The sequence below is a fragment of the Anthonomus grandis genome, chromosome 14 (assembly GCF_022605725.1).
Source record: "Anthonomus grandis grandis chromosome 14, icAntGran1.3, whole genome shotgun sequence".
In the NCBI taxonomy this organism is placed as follows: domain Eukaryota; kingdom Metazoa; phylum Arthropoda; class Insecta; order Coleoptera; family Curculionidae; genus Anthonomus; species Anthonomus grandis.
Genome location: NC_065559.1, coordinates 16,994,290 through 17,017,766, shown reverse-complemented (window position 1 = coordinate 17,017,766; position 23,477 = coordinate 16,994,290). Strand labels below are relative to the sequence as shown.

The 23,477-nt window shown below is 31.1% G+C and overlaps 2 protein-coding genes across 3 annotated transcripts in view; one reads left to right on the top strand and one right to left on the bottom strand.

The window, feature by feature from the left end:
• LOC126744391 (uncharacterized) overlaps positions 1-17,379 on the top strand; it is a 184,066-nt gene extending 166,687 nt beyond the window's left edge. Inside the window, exon 2 of one of the 2 annotated variants that reach the window (XM_050451777.1) lies at positions 16,986-17,379. In XM_050451777.1, the coding sequence (XP_050307734.1) occupies positions 16,986-17,122 (137 nt within the window). In that variant the 3' untranslated portion in view covers positions 17,123-17,379. The remainder of the gene's footprint in view (positions 1-16,985) is intronic. The other variant, XM_050451776.1, reaches the window with a different exon arrangement.
• LOC126744387 (protein PALS1) overlaps positions 1-23,477 on the bottom strand; it is a 463,284-nt gene that overhangs the window by 127,974 nt on the left and 311,833 nt on the right. The window lies entirely within an intron of this gene.

Sequence of the window (23,477 nt, the reverse complement as noted above, 5' to 3'; positions counted from 1 at the left end):
TATTTTATTTGATTAATATTGGCCTTTTTTTTACCTTTTCAAAAATATATAACAGTATGGACTATAACAAAGGTAAGAACACAAAGTCACGGTTTCATCAAATCCATATAATTTTTTTAAAAGCTACACGTGTATCGCTACTATCGGAGCATCATCAGGCCTAAAAAATACATTAAGATATTTTTTAGGACTTTTCTAAATTTAAATGATAAAATTCATAATTTAATAGAAGGCCATAGCTATTTATAACGAGAAACAACGAAATTACAAATAAATAAATGTCAACTTATCGGGTTTTGATTGACATTTCTCTCTTTTTGATTGAGTTTATGCTCCAAAACCCATTTATTTTCGTTGTTTGTGAATTTTGCCAAAAAAATGGCAGCTTTTGAAAATAACGAAAAATATGATTATATCCTTGTATATTTTATACAAAGCAATGAAAATGCTGGATGAGCTTCAGAACTATATTTCCATACGTAAGTTAGAAGCCGTTATATTCAGTTTCAATGTTGTAATTTTATGCTTGTTAGATATCCAAAGAGAAGGCAACCATTTTTGGTATATTTGCTCGTTTAAAAGACAATTTACTTCAGCACGGATCTTTTGTTCAGCCGTGTCCTCAAACATACAATAAAGAAAAGAGGGAAGAAAAAGAAATAGATGTTTCAGGTTATATAGAAGCAACACCCTCGAGCTCATCCAGAAAAACCGAAAAAGAAATTGGATGGCCAAAAATTCACGCACAACGGATCTTATAAAAATCTCGCCTGATGATTGTTTTTTAAGTGCGGGCATTTTTAACCGACATAATACTTGAAACTGGCATGCAGAAAATAGACATTTAATATTTGAAAGGGCACACAAGGACGCTTTGGAGTTGGAGTGCCTTGTTGCATTTTGGGAAAACAAATAGTATAGCAAATTTTTGAAGAGGGTCTTAAAGCATGTAGGTAGGTATCTAGACATACTTGAGGAAGTTATTCCAGAACTTCCTGAAAATATCCCTCTAGCCCAATATATTGCTGTTTACCTACAACAAGATGATGCCCCAAGGTCATAACTCTAGGCTATTAAGGGCATTTCTTGAAAATAACTTTGCTCAAACATGGATAGGTACCAACTGACTTGTTAGATGGCCTCCACGGTCCCCCGATCTCTCGATTTTAGATTTTTTTATGTGGGTATATACAAGATCAAGTGTATAAAAGACAACACAACAATCTAATAGAACTTCAAGACGCAATTTATTTAGCATTTCAAAATCTGCGAAGAAGACAAATTATTATTTTGAATGCTATTCAAAGAGTTACAAAGATGTGCCAATTTTATATCAGAGAAGATGGTGGTTATTTTGAACATCTCTTGTAAAAATGTTGTTTCGTTATATGGTTGTTTTCTTATAGTGTTTATTTAATTTAGAAAATTTTTAATTATTTGCGTATTTTTGAAAAGGTAAAAAAAGGCCAATATTAAAAAATATATATACATATTATACTACACCAGTGGATTCTACGGAAAAAAATTTATAAGAATGAGTTTTTATTTTTACAAAAACTTTAAAAATAACGGAGATACGAGGAGGTCCCAAAATGCAAAATTTTCTTGTTAAAGGAATCTCTGTTAAAAGCTTCTTTAGAATCAGAAAAACCGTTAGTTAGCAGCTAGAAAACGATAAATATATACAAATGCCTAGGTTTAAAATAAATAATGCAGAATTCAATAATCTGTAATTACGACAATGATAATTTTATGCAAATTAAGTTTTCTTTGATATTTGTAAATTATATCTTTAAAATAACAAAGAAAGTCTATGAAAAAAATGTCCATTTTAGATTCTTGGAAAACTGGCTCTTTTACATTATATTATATGCTAATGTAGGCTCATTTGATGTTGAACTCTTTGAACATTCATACCATATTTGTTAAGATTGCAAAAGTGGATTAAACAATTTAACTTACATAGCTTATCAATACGATACACAGTTGCGATACTGGCGCAATTACAACATTACTCACTTCCCCTGACGCACACTGCTAAATTGCATATTTCTGTCATACTTATGTATCAATATATCAATAGCTTTTTTATTAAAATTTGTGTGAATATTATGAGAGAACGTAATAAAATTGTTTTTCATTTTTTGACCGTTTTAATTAACGCAAAAAATAAACAATTTCCTTAATTAAATCAATTTTGTTGATACACCAGTGAAACTGTGAAAAATGCTTTTAAAACTTTTTGTAAAATTACTGTATAAAACCGTGTTTTATAATGGAACAAAATACATGGTAAAAAATAGATACAAAATGTAATAAAGCGTTTTACCTAAGTTAACCGTATACCGATATTGCACAAACCTATGTAATATACCAAATAGAGCTATTGAAATATTCACAATACAGTCGATTTCCACGGACATGACTTCGACAGCTTGCGATTCAGGTTTCGATATAATAGCAATTAAAATTTTAAATTTAAAATAAAAATTCTCCTCAGATCATATACACGAGCATTTTTTTTGCTTAATAAAATCGAGTTTGACCTTCTATTTATAATTTAATAATGATGGGATGTGATTATTACATATAAAAGTAAATATTTCTTGGTATACAAGGTGTTACAGAATAAGATGTTGATTCTTAAGGGTGTTAATCCTTGGGTGATTTTAAGAAGAAAAGTTTAAATAAAAGTATGTCCTAAACCGCTTTCCTATTGCTTTTCCGTAAAATAAAAACTATTTTTGTAATCCCCATTCATTTTAGGGCAAATTTGATCTCTTGACTTTTTTTCGTCCGACATGCCGCGGAAAAAAATAAAAATATTTTTGTGCATGATCAATTTATTAGTAAAAAATAATAACTTTATTTATTTTATAAACATATGTAAAGGACTAAGATGCATAACGTATATATTTTTAAAAAATCTTATAGCAAAGCGCATTCGGGTACTAAGCCATCATCGGTGCTACCTAAAAGGGATGCAATTAAAAAAATTTCCTTTTTTTTCTTTTCCTAAAAAAATAACTTACATGTCAAACATTTACAAAAAACTCTTTTAAAGAGGCTGGACGCCACAATTTTAAAATATTTTTTTCAAACAACATATTGAGACGAGATCGTATTAAAAAAAATGAATTAAAACGAGTTGCCTTACATACGTATTTACATTTAATCCTCTCCACTATTTCTATCTTACTGATAACAATGTTATTATATTTTACTGGTACATTTTTTTTTCCTTCTTATAACATAGTCTTTTAAGTTTGATTACTTTGCAAAGCGTCTATAGCATGGTTGTGTCAACATAATTTTTTTTAAATTTATTTATTATATTTCAGATCAATAGACTTGAGACTTGAGACTCATGTTCAATAGACTTCAGTCTATTGAACCTACGGTGTAAAGGTATGGAATTCCTTCTTAATTCTATTTGTCTGTTTAATCATTTGTCATTATTTCTCATCTCTTTATTGATTTCGATCTCCTCTAAAAAATCCAACTTCATAAAATTTCTACTAGAAACATTAATTAATAATTTTGAATCCTTATCAGGGTCAAATTCATGCTTTGGTGTGTTTAAATGATGCCTAAAGGGCGACCTATTCATGTTTTCTAAATGTTCCTCAATGCGGGTGTTCAGAGGTCTGCAAGTTTCTTCGTTTTGCGGTTTAGACATTTTAAATAGGCGTGTAAAAGATTTAGGTCATAAAATGCAATGAAGACTATTTTTCCGTGATTACTTGATTAGAAATTAATACTTTCAGCACATGCATGATACCCTATTTTAAAAAAATTAATTTTTTCTATAAGTATAAAACACAAAGTAGCAAATGCAGTATCATTGTTATGGGAATATTATTTTCTATCGAAATACGTAATAATATACCAGTGTCTCATTTAAAATAAGAAAGTTAGTGCCACTTCCGGTTAAACAGGAAATGACGGAAAACTACTAAATATGTCAAAAAATGCTCTTATAACAATACCATCAATATACCAAATTTCATTTGTTTATCTTGAAGAGTAAAATAATTATTAAGTGTTACTTTTTTCCTGTGTCACCCGGTATATACATATTTATATTTATAGTGCCATAATTAGTAAAACGAAAGCTTTGAATATAGCTTTATACTATAATATATACTACTTTATATATGAATATATTTTATAGGATCTTTGTAAAAAAGCAATAGAGCAAAAAGCAACAGCTTATAATTTAGGCTATAAAATATTTTTTTCTAAGGTAATAAAATGTATTAAACGTTATGTTTTTTTAACACTATAACACCACGTTAGTACATACTCAGGTAGATTTTATTTGAGTATATAATTTTACTTCATCCGTATAAGTTATTAATTTAAGAAAATTCGAGGCTCCAATGTCATTTTTAAAATATTGAAAAACAAAGGATGATACCTGCCTTAGCGCACATTCTGAGGTTGCTTAATATTTTCTAAAATGAAAACCATTCGTTGCAACATATTGACAACGGTCTAAAAAGTAGTATTTAAAAAGATTCAAAAGTCATTCAAACAAACACAAAATTAGATAATTTAGATCAACATTAATTTTGTCAATCTGATCAAATTTAATTTTGATCAAGTCTATCAAACGCTTTTCCATAAAAAACCCATGTTGATTCATCACTATAATTTATTTTCAACTTTAGAAAATATTATGTCGGGAAGTTCGAAAATATTCGCAAAATTACAAATAATTGAGATTGATCTATAGTTTTCAATTTCTGATTTATCGTCGTTTTTAAATATATAGCATATAATTAAAAACTATGTTAAATATATATAACAATTTTTTGAAGTAGTTTTCCAGATTTAAGGCATAGGTTAAATAGTATTTTAAGTGACTTTACAAGAACAAAATGGCAATCAAGAATACCGGAATTAAATCAGGACTCTAGTTGGTTTTGTCAAATTTTATGATTTTGTGACGGATAGTTGAAGAATTATGAGCCAAAAGTCACTTTACCAGCGCCATTCTTAAATTGTCAACTCTTCCTTATGAGGCGGTTCAGGAAATAAATATATTTAAGCTTTTGTCTAAAAAAAACGTGTAAAAAACCCTGAAGTAGTGGCCCCTACTTTTGTAATGCCCTGTATAAAGGTTGATTTTAAAGAATCCCTTTTGAAACGTATCAAGGACAGGTTAGCTTAAGATATTTAATAATATAGGTCTTGTAATTAGGATAGACATTTTACATTCTCAGATTTGTATTCTTGAATTTATAATTATAAATGCAAATATATGCAAATATCAAGAATTTGGCAATATAGGGTAGGTTTGCCGGTTACACGACTATAGCTGGTTGCCGACAATTTTCACAGATTTTTTTCAAAATAAGAAAACAACCACTAGATGTCCCTATTTAATAATGGTCTGTGATTCTTCTTATTCTGACATTTTCCCCCTACCAGAATGCCAAAATTGCCGCAAAAATGAGAATAATACACAACTTTCTAAGGAGGTGTCAATAGGTTCGCTTTTTTAACGAAATTTGTACTGAACTGTTTTTCGCTACTGAAAAGTTAGAGATTATTTTCTGACTATTTTCCGATTATTTTTTTGTAAAATGTGAATTAGATGTTGATATTAAAAAATCTAAGCCATTTTTTTATACGTACAGAGATTTTAAAAATTTTAATAAGCCAAAGTTTCTTGATAAATTACATACTATTCCGTTTGATACAATTTATTATTTACCGGATATTAACTCGAAAGTCCACGCATTTACCACGATTTTAATTGAAATTTTTGATGTTTATGCTCCAAAAAGGACGGCTCGTATTACAAAAAAGAAAAGCCCATGGATTACCCCTAATCTAAAATTTTTAATGTCACTTCGAGATAAATGTTTAACCAAATATAAAAAAAATAAACCTGCCGAAAATTGGGAAGCTTATAGGCAACTGAGGAATTACGTTTCTGATACAAATAAACGGGAACAAAAGGCTTTCCTTAATAGTCAGATTAGATGAAATGGTCTAAAGAAAACTGGAAACTTATGAGGGATCTTAATGTTTATGATAAATCTAAAAAAGTAGTTCCCATCGACCGTTGGTTAGTAAATGACATTAATAATTATTTTGTTAATATACCACAAATTAACCCAGACCCTCAGCTATTAAATTATTATCAGAACAATATTTTATCGAACTCGTGTGTTTTCAGTTTTAGGATGGCCACTACCGAAGAAGTGAAAGATGCTTTATTTCAAATAAATTCCAAGGCCACTATGTCAATACCAATTGGTATTGACATGTTGTTGCTTTGTTGTCCCAGAATTTATCCTGTAATTGTGCACTTAGTAAACTATGCGATAGAGACATCTTCCTTTCCAGATGATTGGAAGTGCTCGCTTGTTATTCCTCTGCCTAAGATAAATAAACCTATGGAATTAAAAGATTTGCGCCCTGTAAGTATTCTTCCTACTCTATCAAAAATTTTAGAATGGGTCCTTAACGATCAAATCCGTGATTATGTCCAACAAAATAGCATATTGCCCACAATACAGTCCGGATTTAGACCAGGCTACAGTTGTTCAACAGTGCTTTTGAAAGTTACGGACGATATAATTCATGGTATCGAGAACAATAATTTAACTGTCTTAATCCTGTTAGACGATTCAAAGGCGTTTGATAAAATAAATCACGATCTTCTACTAGCAATCTTAAAATATTTAGGTTTCACTGATTTGCCGATTAAACTAATTAAAAGTTATCTACAGGGTAGAAGCCAAAAAGTGAAGGTCAATGGCAAAGTCTCAGATTCTGAACAGTTGCTATTTGGTGTTCCACAAGAATCCATTTTAGGGCCCTTGCTTTTTAAATTATATACTTCTCAGATGGTAAAGCATTTGCAATATTCTACCGTGCATTTATACGCTGATGACACACACAGGTATATAAATCCTTTGGACCAGATCAAATTGTAGAAGCGGTTAATCAATTGAATCAAGATCTAGAGACACTCCTTACAGTTTTTAATAAACATTGTTTGGAACTAAATCCCTTGAAGTCCCAGGTTATGCTTTTTGGTAGAGCTCGGTTAAAAAATTTACATTTGCATGATATTCAACTAACTTTAAATAATAATAGACTTAACTTTACGGACTGCACTAAGAACTTAGGTTTAATGGTGGATTCGAGTTTAAGCTTTAGTGAACATGTAAGTATGTGCATAAGGAAGGCTTTTTCAAACTTAAAACTGATTTTTAAAAACAGACACCTACTTACAGTTCCCTTGAAAAAACTGCTTTGCGATTCTTTGGTACTATCCCATTTCAATTTTGCAGATGTAATTTATGCACCATGTTTGTTAGCAAGAGATATATACCGAATCCAACTGATTCAAAATCACTGTGTGAGGTTGATTGGAGGTTTACGTGGTGGGAAGCGAGGGGTATCGGCTAAATTGAGGGAGTTACAATGGCTTAGAATGGATGAGAGACGTATTTTCCACTCAGTCGTTTTATTTCAGAAGATAATTGCGAGAAAATGTCCTGATTATTTATATCGAAAAATAAAGTTTTGCTCTGAAATACATAGCTTAGATCTTCGTAATACAAGTGTCATTACAATTACATTTTACACGACAACTACTTTTAAAAGATCTTTTAGTTATAACATAGCTAATCTTTATAACAAAATTCCGCGACACCTAAATTTTTGCCATCAGTTCATTTTAAAAAAAACGCATTAAGGGACATATTAATCTGTTTGTATAATTACAGCGGCTATTGTATTATATAGAATAATTAGATGGTATAGTTACCTACTGACTGAGTTAATGATTGCCAGTAATTTTGATGGATGTAATATAACAGTGGAGACTCTGTAGAATAATATATTATGTGGCTAAGTATATATTATAATATGTGATATGTATATATTATAACGTATTTACTGTACATTAGTTAATAATTAATTAATATTTAGGATTCCTATGTATGGTTCAGTAGAGTAGCTACTAGCTAGACTGTGCCACATTTAGGTAATCTATGACAAATTTATTACTATTTTAATATCTATGTATTTGTTGGAAATAAAAGTCATTATTATTATTATTATTATTATTTTTATTATAATTGAATATTAAATGTCATCAATTTCTAGTCGAAAAAGGGAGTATTGTTCGGCCACAGCTTTTGTGGCCTAAAAAGGAGTCCGGATATTGTGACAAGGGAAGCTAAAGGAGTGAGTAAGGCTAGGGCTATTAATTGTAACAGAATTGTACATTAGATCATGGTTCAGAGAATTTGAAGACTTTTTGAAAGCAAATAATTTTCAAGATATTATACAAGACTTATCAAGAATCTTCAATGCTGACGAAGGCGGATTTGCTTTGTGACCAAAAAAAAAGTTTTGGGACCTGGAGGGTTTCGGAAACTTTTTCCCGATTAATATGTTTAATACAGTTTTAATTGACGAAAAAAACAAAGAAAAACACAAAGTCACGGTCTCACAACATGTAATTAAACGAGCTACACGTATTTCGCTCTAGTTTAGAGCATCATCAGGCCTTAAATAAAAATAATACTTAAACAAAACTAAAAACTTACATAAAACAATAAAAAAAACTTTAGAAGCCATACACACACTTCACAGTACATAAATAAACAATAATTTTATGGTTATAATTGTACAAAGCAAAAAAACAAAAAATTAAAAAGTGGAACGCAACAACATAGACTCAACGAGAATCGAACCCGGTACAACAAGGTTAAAAGTACAAGGGTAAAACCTATCGGCTATACGGACCTAATGCTAAAACAACTTAACACGTTAGCCAATGTAAATTGAAGAAAGTGACTACACTACAAGAAAAATGTTAAACGATACTTAGCTAAATTAAATTGGTTAAAATTAAGTTAGGTTCAAAAGTAAACACGTCATTCACACACACGAGAACAGGACTCTTTTTAGCTTTTGTAATTTCCAATTTCTCCAGAAGGTCAAGCTTCTTACCTTTAGGGCATTCATAAAGCATTTCAGCTCCCACCCCCAGTAAATTAACAGTTGTAAACTGTTAATTTACAACTGTTTAAATTAACAGTTTTAATTGTTACCTCTGCGAATGATAAAATAGGTCCGCCTTTGGTTATATTTCTTTATATAAGGCCACCAAGAAATATAGAAGAAAGTAGGCCGGAAACATGGGTTTTCGGAAAATCAGAATAGGGCTGGATGAAATCAGATATATTTTATGAATAAATTGTAAATAATTTTGCGGATCTGCTTCAAGGAGAAAATATAAAGACACTCTTTTTTATGGATGGGTACAAGTCCCATCTAACATTGGCCTTAACTCAACCCAACCCCCTCGCCCCCAATACAACACACCTACTTCAACCTGCCATTATTAGGGGAAATGAAAATAGATGTGTGACTAAAGAATTATTTTATCTACTCTTTCAATCACTAGAAGATCATGATGTGGAGAATAATATTAAAAACGGATTTAGAAATCCGTGATTACAATAATATTCCAAGAAGGCAAAATCTAGCTTATGGCTACTCAAACTTAACTTCAAGTGGATTATTTTAATCTAAATTATAAAAGAAAATAACTATATTGCGCTAAAAACCGCATGTAGAATAAATAATAACACTATAACTTAGCAGTTCCATGTTAAAAGCTACATTAAAATAAAAATATTTATTAAGGCATTAATTATTCCTTATAAACTTCCTTAGATATTTCAATCCTTGGGAATCAGCAAAAGAGCTAGTGATGACCCAAATCATAATTCTCTACTTGTTTTTTAAAAATTTGAGACTTTAATGCATACATAAATTTGCTTGTTTTAAATTGTAGGATATTAGAAGACAGAGAATTGCATAGGTCTATAGCATTATATATAGAGCTTTTTTTGAAAAATGCGGTCCTGTACTTAGGGATGATAAACTTATCCTTATTTCTGGTATTTATAGAATGGATATTTGAGTTGGTTGTAACCTTTATTTTAAGACGAAGCAATATTGTTTTCACAATTCCTAATTTTATTAAAAGATGTACGCAGGTGAAGGAGCCTTCTATTTGACATACTTAGCCACTGAATTTAATTGATTTTATGTAAAATCCTATCATATTTTCTTGAGTTAAATATAAAACGGCAACACATGTTTTAAATTTTTTGAATTCTATAACTTTGATATTGTATAAGGCACGGACCAAAAACAAAGTCTGCGTTATTAAAGTGGGAGAGTAAACTCGGATAATTTTTTTTAAATTAATATTTAAAATATCTCGGCTATTGTATAGTTGTTTTCGAGATACATAAGCTTTTTGTATTAGATTCCTAACATGCCCCTCAAAATTTAGCTCACAAGTGAATTGAAAGTCCTAAATTACGAGCAGATTGACAAATTTCCAGCATTTCGCCTTGTATATTTATTTTATTATCATTTGAAAATATATTTTTATTTTTGTGATCATTGAAAAAGATAAGCTTTGATTTGGTAGAGTTAAGTTTTAGTGCTTGCTCTTGTGAAATATTTGTTATATTTTGAAGACCTCTGTTTATGCTATCAATCGTTAAATCTACTTTAATAATGGTAAAATGACAGAACAGCTGTGTGTCATCCGCAAATGCTTACAAAAATATGGTAATTTGAGTACATCAGCAGTAAAAATGATAAAAAGCATAAGCTCCTAATATAGACCTCTGTGGGACACCAAAGCGCACCCTGCTCTCACTGAAATACTTTTTACCTAATTTTATTCTTTGAGTTCTGTCTACAATATATGAAGTAATTAGTTGTAACAAATCTAACTCAAATCTATAATATTTGACCTTTGCTAGAAGTTCGTGATTTATTGTGTCGAAGGCTTTTGAGTAATTGAGGAGTATGAGGATGCTTTCCAAACCCTCATCATATGCTTGAATAATATCATTTGTAACCACTGTTAAAGAACTAGTTGGCGAATGCGCTTTTCAAAATCTATTTTGAAAATAGCATTTACATTAAAATATTCATTCATTTGTTTATATAATATTTTTTCCAAGATTTTTGACATAGCTGGTAGATATTATAAGTATTATAGTATTCGCAGATCATTCAATGACTCAGGTAACTTTGTTTTAGGTATCGGTTTGCCTATACTAATTTTCCAAGTATCTGGAAAACAATGTTGTTTAATACAAGAATTTATAATGTTTGTAAGGTCAATAAAATATACATAGTGGCCGTTATACCATCACTACCACTAAAATGTGGATTTATTGTATTAAAAATACTTTGAAAAATCTAAATAACAAAGCCCAAGAAAAATTTCTGAAATCATAATTCAATGCAGCTTAAGAGGCATCGATTTTGATCTGATTAATATAGAAATAACTAAACTTAAAGAGTGCCAAGAAAAAAACGAACAACCTGTTATGAATAAAAATTTTGAATCTGGAGACAATAATAGTTCTCTTAGAATACGGAAAATTATTTCCCTTAATAAAGCGGAAATATTACCATGCAAAATTAAAGTAAAAGCCGCTAAATTAAATAATTTAAGCTCATTTCAAAAACCGAGAGTGAAGGAGGATCAACTAATTAATATGAGTCTATAAGTGAAAAAAATATTACCACTGAAAATAGTTTCGTCACTAACCACAATAAAATTATTGGTGAGCTGCTAGAAATGTTCGATAAAGATATTGATTTGCTTCCATGACTAAATGACTCTTCATTAATATAAACGAGATGATAGTCACTGATGTTCTAGAGGCGGAAAAAATTAGCAGTAAAAACAGTAACAAGCCTGAAATGGGTAATTAAGAAAAACTTTGAAAACTCAAATTTTAATAAAAAAATTAAAAGTAATAAAACTGAAGCACATGATAAAGGTTAAAGAAAGCGAAAAAGAAATGCATTTGAACATTTATAGAGAGAAGAAGAAATAGTTCAAAATGTAAAAGATATGACAAAAGAAATATTTAGAGAAAACTCGAGTGTGTGGCTACAAAAATGCCAAAGAAAACTCAAGATTTTAACGACATAGTTTTTTCAGAAGATCTTAAGCGGCATATAAGATGGATAAATCAATTGAAAAATCAGAAAAGGGGAATACCAATGAAAAAATGCCAAGGGCGATGTCTTCATCTAAGTAGAGGGAGTTAATCTACTGGCAACTATCTATGAGAGAGGAGTTATGAAAATGAAGTCAAATGCATCCCACGCTTTTTACTCTGATTTGAATTATGTTTTAATAAATTTTATTATGATTTTTATTTGAGGTAATTGATTGATTGTCCGACCTTCTATTGCTGTAATAAAAACTCTTTGTATTTAAAAACTATTTTCTACTTGTTAATTCGATTAGCAATAAAAGCGTTTTCTTTTAGTTTTTATAAACTATTATTTATTAATCCTGGCAGTCCTAATAAGGATAATAGGAAACTGTTATCAAATTTTCAAGTTGATCAGCCGTTTAGAAACCAGTGAAAATTAAGCTCAAAGATTCCGTTACATACATATATAGATACAACTCAAGTTATTATAAAAAGAAATATATGATAGAAAAAACAAGATGAAATAAATCAAAGAACAGGAAAAAAAACAAGATATTGAAAATAAAAAAGGTGCTAAAAAGAGACCAATAAAAAAGTCTGGATCCACAAACGAAACCTCTCATCTTAGGCCTCTTGAAACAAAAGAAAATCTTAAAGAAAAAATTAAATGTGATACATATAAGAAAGACTGAATTAGTAACGTAGAAGATGATGATGAAAAGAATAGTGGTACACTTTGGTTCTACATGAAATGTACAGAATTTTTTTGGTATCCCAAATAAAGAAGCGCGTCTTAAACATTACATTTGTTATAAGTGTTCTTAAGACTCTGCTTATTTTAACTTGCTGCTATCGTTAGATTTTATTTTTATTTGTTAATTAACCTAATTAGTATTTTTTAGTTTTAAAAAGTCTGAAAAATTATTGTTTAAAAGATTTAAAACTTCTTAGCATCTTTTATTGATAGTCGAGAAATAGAGATCTTTTGACCTCCCAGCTTTCGATAATAGCTGGTCGGCCTGGGGACTTCCCGGTAAAAACGATGTTTTGTTTAATTTAAAACAATGTTATTTTTTAATTTAAAAACTTTATTTTCTTAAAATTTTCAAAGTGATTTTTCAAAAACGAGAATCTATATACCATCGATTGATGTTTTTTATCTGCATAAGATGGTCAAAAAGTTTTTTAAATTCGCCTTTAGAGTAAAAAAATCATTAATTAGTCGGCAATTGGCTAAGCCACCCTATGACAAATTTGTAACATTCTTAGAAAACCAATTTATTTTATCAAGATTACTCGACATCTAAATAATTTTTTTTAAGCTTTAAAGTTTTACTTTAGGCGTTTACCAATTTCAAATAGTCTTAGGCTAAAGTCGTTATAAGAAAATAGAAATAATATTATTGAAAGGGATTTCAGCAGATACTTAAGTATATGAAAACCTATACTAAACATACCAGTAAAATTTTAAAATCCTCATTTTACTTCCGAAGGACACCTCAAGTACCATTCTTAAACAAAACTATGAAATTCACAACAGAACTTGAAACGTCACTTCGCGAAAACAAACGTAAATAAATTTAAAAATCCAATATGAGTTTATCGCTTCCGAAAGTAAGCCGCACAACAAAAAAATGACCACATTCCAAAGATATTAGGTAAACACACGTTTGGTCTTATACTGGTACTTCTCTCGTATCTGAGAACCGAGTCTGAAAACTAAGGCCCAAAGCGCACTTTTCAGAACCCAAGACAAGTGGGTGTAACGGACAGGTACTAAGGAAAACAATATCGATACGACTGGTAGGTGAACGCGCATGGTACTTACGCTGCTCCATCAAATCTTTACTCCGATCGGTCAGTGCGTTTCTTAAAGCATTCCTCTGGCACAGGTTCATTGGTTTGTTTGGTCTACGCGACCAGGTAAAGGTATGAAAAGGCATTTTTACGATTCTTCTGGTTGCCGGAGCGTGGCTGAATACAGAACCGGAGTTCACGAAAAAATATAACGTATTTTTGATGATAAATTGTTTAATTACTTATGATTGTACAAACTTATGATTGTAATCATTATTTTGACATTATAATATGAGCAATGCGTTTCGTTACGGGGTTTAAGTTTTTTTTATAAGGTAATATGAGCGATGCAAGAGATAAGAAAACGATAAGTAAAAAATTAATGAGTATGATTTTGTTAATAAAATCGTTGGCAGATTTGTAAAGAACACAAAATTTGTAAATTAAAAGGATTTTTACTTGGGCGATTACAATAAAAATTTATTTAATGTAGATAATTAACTCACTTTTTTTTTTATTATCTTTTTCAAGTCACTGAGGAACCAACTCGGGTAACAGACAGTGTTGACTCTTTGATGCTACATTGTACAAAAGCAGGGGTTGTTTCGGCTGTTACTATTTTTAAGCATCATATACTTTTTTGTGATATAACCTTAGCTACAACGCTTAACTATAATGAGTTTTTACAAGAAAAACATACATTCCCGTGGGATGATATTTTATCCATAAATAGCTGAGTTTCAGATTGATCTTGAGATTGTCCGTTGGGAATTAATTAATGGTATTAACGATATTGATAAGAGGGTGCTTTTTTTAAATAAAAACTATATTAAACATTTTTGACATGTCTGTTCCGTTACAGAAAAAAAACAAAACAAAAATATAGCATATAGCTCATGGATCACGAACAATATTCGACTTATGAAAAACCTTTGTAATCAGGCACTCAGGCGTTTTAAAAGCACTCAAAATCGAATTCATTGAAACTATTATAATGATTTAAGAAATCTAATAACAACTTGCATCAGAGCAGAAAAAAATACTTATTTATATCAAAAGTTCTCTAACTACAGTGCTGAAGAAAAATCGACTGAATTAAGAAAACTAAATATTATTAATACCAAAAGAAAAAATATTTCCAACAATTTGAGAAATGTTGAAAAATTACCTGCATATTTTACTCAAACTGTCCAAAATAATAACAGTGCCAAACAGGAGTTTAATTTTAATTAAACTTACTACTAATAAGGAGTTTAATTAATTTTTTATAGAAATAATTTATTAAAAAATGACAATTTTTCTTTTAATGAAATTAATGAAGAACTAATTTACTAAATTATTCTTAATATTAAATCTAAAGCCTTTGTAGCTCATAACTCATTTTGTTAATAGTTGCATGCAAAAATCATATTATATCGTCCCTAAAATGTCCAACTATCGAATGTGAAAAAAAGGATTTTTCAAATTCGATACATTGCTGTTATACTAGACGTAATACGTCTTGTGGCAAATTATTGAATCCGTAGCTCCTTTAGAACGCGTTTTAGAAGTAGCGAATATACCGGGTGGCGCATCGAAAACGAAACAGAGCCAATTACGGGCAGTCCATTAACTTTAAAAAAAACGCTCGGACCCGTCGATTTTATTTTCGAGGGGGACTCTTAATAATCACAAAATCACTTTCCCACCTACAACCCCCTAAGCGGGAGTGGCACTACCCCTAAAATCTTAAATGGGAAGGGGGGTCGAGTGATACCTCATTGGAAAGGTCTTTTAATTCTCTTTACAAAGGTACTTGGTTTGATGCATTTAAGTAAGTACTTTTTAAAATTTTCGCATTTAAACCTTAAAAGGTAATTTTCAATATTTTTACTTTATCATAGACCTTTAGTACGTACTTTCAAGAAAAACAATGCCAGGCAGTAGGACAAAACTATCAAGTATTATGAAATTATGAGCCAAAAAATGAGATAGCTCCATCATATTACAGAATATTTTGACCTTAAGTCTAGACATTTAAAAAATTATCGCAAAAATACATTTAAAAAGAATTTGCTTTAGTTCACTATCTCAATCACAGACCACGTTGGTATTAATATTAATTTATTTACGACAGGTAATAAATATTATTAGAATAATACGGATGAACTAGAGAACGGGTCAGCCAAAAAATTTTACAAATATTTGTAAAATTTTCTTGTTGACCAAAACTAAAAATTGAATTATTCTCAATTTATTCTAAATGTAGTACGCTGTTAAAAAGGTGATTTATAGTGCGGGACTTTGTTTTTTTTTAGGTAATAGCTATTTTTAAAAATAAAAATGGTTCATACAACGGCAGAAAGAGTTGAAATAATTGAATTATTTTTTGGAAATAATCAATGTGCTAATTGAACGGCAGAATTATTTAATGAGCGACATGAAAACAGCAAGGTGCAGCGAAAGTATGTATTGGAGCTTGTTTCCAAATTTCGAGAAACTGGATTCGGAACACTGAAGTGGCGAATCGCAAACGCAATATTGAAAATCCCGTAAGGAATGAAGGTATGGAAGTGGCTGTACTAGGGCATATTAACCTAGATACTACATTAAGTACCCGTCAATTGGAAACTGTCACAGGTACTAGTCGACGTAGTATCCAAAGAACTCTAAAAGCTCATAAGTTTCATCCGTACAAAATACATCTTGTGCAAGAGCTGATTGAAGATGATTTCGATCGGCGATCACATTTTAGTGAAATTATGAGTGAATGAATTATTAATGACCCCAATTTTTTGTTTAATACGTGTTTCTCTGATGAAAGCTCTTTTTTCCTGAATGGCTTGGTCAATCGTCACAACTGCCGATATTGGTCCGACAATAATCCTAGAGTGTATCGTGAGGTATACACCCAATACCCACAAAAGTTAAATGTCTGGGCTGGTATCTTTGGTGATAATTTAGTTGGTCCATTTTTTTTACCTGGAAATCTAACAGGTGAAATGTACTTAGAGCTATTACAACAGGCCATTGATCAAGCATTGACAGCTATAATTGAAACTCAAAATGACAGATACGATGAGGATAGATTGATGTTTCAGCAGGATGGTGCCCCACCACATTATACGTTATTCGTGCGAGAATATTTGGATCGGACGTTTCCAGGACGATGGTTTGGAAGAAGAGGTGCTATTGAATGGCCTCCACGATCGCCGGATTTATCACCTCTAGACTTTTTTCTTTGGGGTCACTTAAAAAGCAAAGTTTATGAGACTGCGTGTGGGTTCTTCGTTAGAAGATTTACAAGGCAGAATTGTAAATGAGTGTCTTCAAATCACGCCTGAAGTATTGCAGAACGTGCGACAACGCTTTGAGCAAAATCTTTTTTATTGTATGGAGAATGGAGGTGGCCATTTTGAACATTTATTATAAGCTAACACTTAAGCAAATTCTTTTTAAATCTATTTTTGCGATAATTTTTTGAATGACTAGACTTAAAGTCAAAATATTCTGTAATATGATAGAGCTATCTCATTTTTTGTCTCATAATTTCATAATACTTGATGGTTTTGTCCTACTGCCTGGCATTGTTTTTCCTTTTAAGAAAAACAATGCCTATAGTAGTCTATGATATACCTTTAGTAGTCTATGATAAAGTAAAAATATTGATAATTACCTTTTAAGGTTTAAATGCGAAACTTTTAAAAAGTACTTACTTAAATTGCGTCAAACCAAGTACCCTTATAAAGAGAATTAAAAGACCTTTCCAATGAGGTATCACTCGACCCTCCCTTCCCGTTTAAGATTTTAGGGGTAGTGCCACTCCCGCTTAGGGGGTTGTAGGTGGGAAAGTGATTTTATGATTATTAAGTGTCCCCCTCGAAAATAAAATCGACGGGTCCGAGCGTTTTTTTTTAAAGTTAATGGACTGCCCGTAATTGGCTTTGTTTCGTTTTCGATGCGCCACCCGGTATATGTATTTCTATATTTTACAGAATCAAAGTATCGAATATTCACATTCGTTTTTTTGTACCGAGATTATATAAAACTTGTTATATTATTTGTAAATCTACACACTGTCGAATATGACACATTTGTTAGTTAGACACTTCAAATATCAAAAAATCTTCAAAACCTTGAATATCATAGTATTGAATGTGCCATATTCGATAGTTGAATTTGGGAAAAATTATGTTGGGTTTGCAATTAATACAAAGCATAATATCGAATGTGGCTCATTCATAAGGATTGAAAGATTCCTGTGTAGGCCTAGTAGTGGCTATATATACTACCCTGTTAGTGGTCCTTCATTTACTTCTTGTGAGGAGAAAGAGAAAACGTACCGGTCGGCGACATAAATAAAGGTATGTACATTTTTGTACATTTTTTAAATTTAATATTGATGTTTTTAGTTATTAATAAACCAAATTACATAGAGACTGATGTCTGTCACGACCAGTCTTGTGAGAATAATGATGTTGATCATACTAGGGATGTTTTTTCCTATGATAACATAAGTCACCCCGCAGAAGGTAATTAATAAATAATCATTTTATTAATACGAGTATTTTTGAGAAAATATAAATAACCTTTTTAGAATATTTATGCCTAACCTCTGTAGTCGATGATTTTTTGGATCGTATTCCTTTTTCAGAGCACATCATTATGAGCGAACCTGTTAATATTAATAAAAAAGGTATTTTTATTATCTGCTTTTTTAATTTTTTAGATCCATCCATCCTATTTCTATAATATACCAATTTTATTTTTTTAAGTTACTGATAACATAAATGAAGTGCAAGATAATGATTGCGATCAATTAACTAATACGCGCTCTAGTAAAAATCTTCTTAAGGAAGATAATATTAAATATAAAAAAAAATAATTGATTAATATATTTTTGAAAACATCTTTATTACTTTTTTTTATGGTTTATACCTAAGTCCCGGAAAGAATTCTGATTTAGATATTTCAGACTCTGACCCTACTTTTTTGCCTGAGCAAGTAAATTGCGAGGAGTCTGATAATGAATCTGAAAGACAAGGTATTTTTTTCTTTGTAATATATTTTTTTGTCTAATAATTTTAATTTTAGTTAAAAATTATGAATACCCTAAACGGAAGAAAGATAATAAAAGGGACAGAGTAATCAGCTCTAGTGATGAAGAGGATATTGAAAATCAACACCTACAAACAAATAAAAACTTGACAAACAGTACTAACGTGCAAGATGTAAGTAGCGCATCCACTAGTACTCGTGACTGTTTATTGGAACCACCTAAAAAACGCTGTAGATCCTAACACTTGGAAGCGAAATGAAAATAAAAAGCTTCGTCTAAAAGGTGAAGCATGCGTTACCAAAAGTGGCAAAAATATTCCTACTAAACATTTAAAACCTTCTGCTTGTTTAAACAAACATAAATGTCTCATAAATATTCCCGAAAGTAAAAGACAAATTATATTTGATAATTTTCATTCAATGTCTTCCTCTTCATTAATTTTTCTTTAATAGGTATACTAATTTCTTTTTTTTTAAGATATTTTCAGTTGAATATGGGTAAGAATTCTACATGTATAGGGAGTGCCTATTAAGATCCAAATCGGTTCAAGCGCTCTAGTTCTGGGTTAAGATCAAGGTCAATAGATATCAGATATTGATCTCAATCAGATGGTCGAAGCCTTGCGATTGAGAGTGCACTCAGTCAAATTATAAAAATAATGAGTTACGCAGCCCTGGAGGCTCGACTCACTATGACTGAGGGGGTATGGATGTAGATATCTTGGCTTGCATTAAAAAAGATTTTCTCGAAAAAGCTACATTTGGACCAAAAATACACCCTGCTCGGGAACGGCGTTGGGATAACTTTTATCAAAAGGCATGGGTAAAGAGGAAAAAGAATTTATGCCAAAAATATCCGCCATCAGAAAATCTCCCAAATCTAAAATCTCTGATTTTTAACAGTGAAATCCAACCAATAATGCCCCCTCCAACCTTAAAAAAATATAAGTTCTTTTCACAAGACTAAAACTAGCTTAGTGGAATTTCACCTTTAGGGGTGCCTTTTACCTCAATCTTATCAGAGAAGGGGGCGGAAGAAAGTTCAAAAATATTGATTCCCTTAAGCGATTGTACCAGATTATTAACTGACCTACACCATGGTCTGTCAGTGACTAGGAGGGGTTAGATTACTCCTATTTTTAGAAAAAATATCAAAGCCATTGCTTCAAATGCTCCTGATGTACAAATTTGGTAGGGAAGAAAAAAAAAGGGATGGGAGGCAAAAGTCAAAATAACTGTCATTGCTGGTCGTATATCATGTTTCCCTAGATGATTTTACTAATGGATTAAAATAATTCACAACAGTACAGTATTGCCCTGGTTTCAAGGCTTAAAAATTCATTTTTTTTAAACCCCATGCAAGATCTTTCACCGAATGCACCGATTCCTAAGATCCTCTTAAATTTATCTGATGAGGACAAGTTAGAGTCTCTCTTACAGGAGATGTCAAGTAATAGTATCATTAAGAGATGGCAGCCTACAAGAGGTCAATTGATCCCGCCATTCTTCTTAACCACCAACAGTGACGGTTGTTTTAAATATTAAACAGTTAATAAACACATAAAACCACGTCAGTTTAAATTGGAGGATTTCAGAACTGTTATGAGATTGATCTTGTTGAAAAATTGTTTCCAACTCAAATTCCTGAGTATTGTCTTCAATAATTTCAAGAATCAGAGGGTCTAATGCCTTCTCCAACATGTTTAAGTCAAATTTTCATATTGTCAAATTTTGGTGTAAAAAGAGAGGCCCAAAAATGAGATTTTTTAATATGCCAGCACACACATTCATAGACAATTTGTCTATGAATATTACCGTTTAAAAAAAAGTACATTCATCACTAGAACAAGTGTACTTCACAAAAGCAGGCTGGCGCCCTAATCTCTCGGCCATTCGTAGAATTCCATACGTGGATCAGGATCATCTTTTGTCAATTGATGAACCATTGAATTTTATACAGATGAAATGTATGTTGTCGCAGTAGCAGAAGATACATAACACGTGTCACCAATTATGGAAGTAGACTGTTGTGGATCTCTTACCATAGCGGCTATAATATCCACTAGAGAAGAAAGGGGACAATTAAGAGCCGCACTGTATATGCTATAATAATTGCACAATAAACTTGATTTTGATTTTGACTCTTGTGTCTTAACTAGGCTTTGCATTATGCTAGGCATTATTTATTTTCGTCAAGAAGTTTATTTTTCTTTATCATAGCAAAACTACCGTAAGCTACAAGGCCCTTTCAACGCCTAAACATAGCTTTACCAGGTTGTTGTCATTTCTAGATATTTATGTAAATAAATTTCTTCAGCCTTTATGTCATTCCGATGACACAGAATAAAATACTCCAATATATCGTATTTTACATAATTGGAAAAGTTATTAATTTTGAAACTCACAATTAATTACACACATTTAAAACTCACAATAAATTTTATTGATATTTACCTTGGTAATTAAAATAAACAGCATACATCGCTATGGGGAAATTGAAGGCATATCTCAAAGCCTATTACCATAAAATCTTAATTTTATTATTGGCCTATATTATTTAATACCTTATGTTCAAATTCACGCTTATTTCTTACCCCCACCCTGACAAATTTGTTATTGTATCTTTTACAATAAACAAGATATAATAAACAAAATATAAGTTTCCCTCAATGTACCACCACTGCAAGAATGTTACACTTCTTTAACATTCTGTTTTATAATTCTAAATTCGGAGGTTGGTTAGTGTAATATACAGGGTGTCCCAAAATTAGTGGACGAAACGCGAACCCTGTATTCTTTGGTCAAAAATAACCTCACTTTTTCCTATAAACATATATCGGCAAACGCCCCCCAAGGGAGCTACGCCCCTTTTAAAGGGGGCACCTGAAGATGGCTTTTTCCATTTATTTTCGAAACGGGTAAATATAAAAATTTTAAATTTTGGTATTCTCCCAATTTTGATATGCTGAATTTAGTTGTCATTTCATAATTTTCATTATTTAGTCAGGTGCGTATCATTTAGGGGGTGAGCCTAAAAAAATACTTAAAAAAAATTGTTTGCAAAGTTTTTGTTTTTTTTTTACTTTAAATTTTAAAAATCTAAAGCTTTTTACGTAAAAAAGTACCTCTTGGTCAATAATGCTAGGAATTACCATTTTCGAGAAAAACGCATTTAAAAATAACGCTGCATAGTATTATTAATAACAATTTTATTAAAACTCAATAGCACGCGTCAAAAGTAAATTGACAAATAAAATTGCAAACAGATAAAAATACTAATTTATCTGAGGTAAATGTTCAAACAAGTTTCCGTTTTCCTGAATGCATAACCTGGATCTTTGTTGAATGTTTTGGGTCGATCTAAGAATTTCAAATCGGTTTTCTCTTATTTGACCTGCAGCTGCGAGAATTCGCCTCTGAAGCTCTTCTGGAGTATCAATTTCGGTGGCATAAATAATATTGCACATATTACCCCAAAGATAATAATCCAGAGGTCGGGCGATCGTGCAGGCCAGTTTATTGGACCACCTCGGCCTATCCATTTGCCTGTAAAATTATTGTCCAGCCAGTTTCTCACCTGTCGGCTGTAGTGAGCTGGTGCCCCATCGTGCTGAAAAATCATTTCCAGCCGAGTTTCTATGGGAACATCGTCCAGTAAATCTCTGAGATTGTTTTGAAGAAAATTTAAATAATGACGACCAGTTAACCTGTGTGGCAAAATAATTGGGCCTATCAATTTATTTCCTATCAAATCCGCCCATACGTTAAAGGAAAATCTATGCTGAAAGTTAGTTCGTCGAACTACTCTCGGATTCTCGATGCTCTAAAAATGAGTATTACGGCTGTTAAAGCCCTTACTCCTAGAAAAAGTTGCCTCATCTGACCACAAAATTTTTTGACGAAGATTTGGGTGATTTAAAATCCAATGACAAAAGTCTACTCGAGCTGGAAAATCTTCTTCTTCTAACTCCTGAACCCTTTTATAATGGAAAGGATGGTATCCTAAGATCTTAGTCATTCTTCCAATCTGAAATTATTTTTAAATATTTTAAATTGCATAGGAAATTAGCCTAAACCTTAGTAAGCCACTAAACATTCCAGTTAGTCGTCAAAAGGATTTGTTTTGGGGTATTTGATGTTTGTAATAAGACTTATCCAAGTAAATAAAGTAAATAATAATAATAATAGTAATTAGAGTATTTTGAAATGAATTTAATGTGATCCGACGATAATAATTAATAACAACACTATTTATACCAATCTCCATTTTCAGTTATAAGTACTTTAAGTTTAATTTTTTGGATAACAAATTAGGTACTTAATTATTTATTTATCATATTTAATTTTACTTACATTTGACTTTGGGATATTGGTAATCTCTTCTAAGGTTCTCAATGATATTTGAGGGTTTTCTTCAATTAAATTCAGTACTTCCCCATAACCATCATTTGCAATTGGTCTTCCTTGTACTTTTTCACGGGTCGAAAAGTCTTCCATAGTTAAAAAGATATTAACAATTTGAATGCAAAATGACAACTAATCAATTACAACAAATGTTAATGTCATTATGCAGTGTGTCAATTTTTTCCAAAGCCTGCTACTAAGTTTTCAAAAAAATTG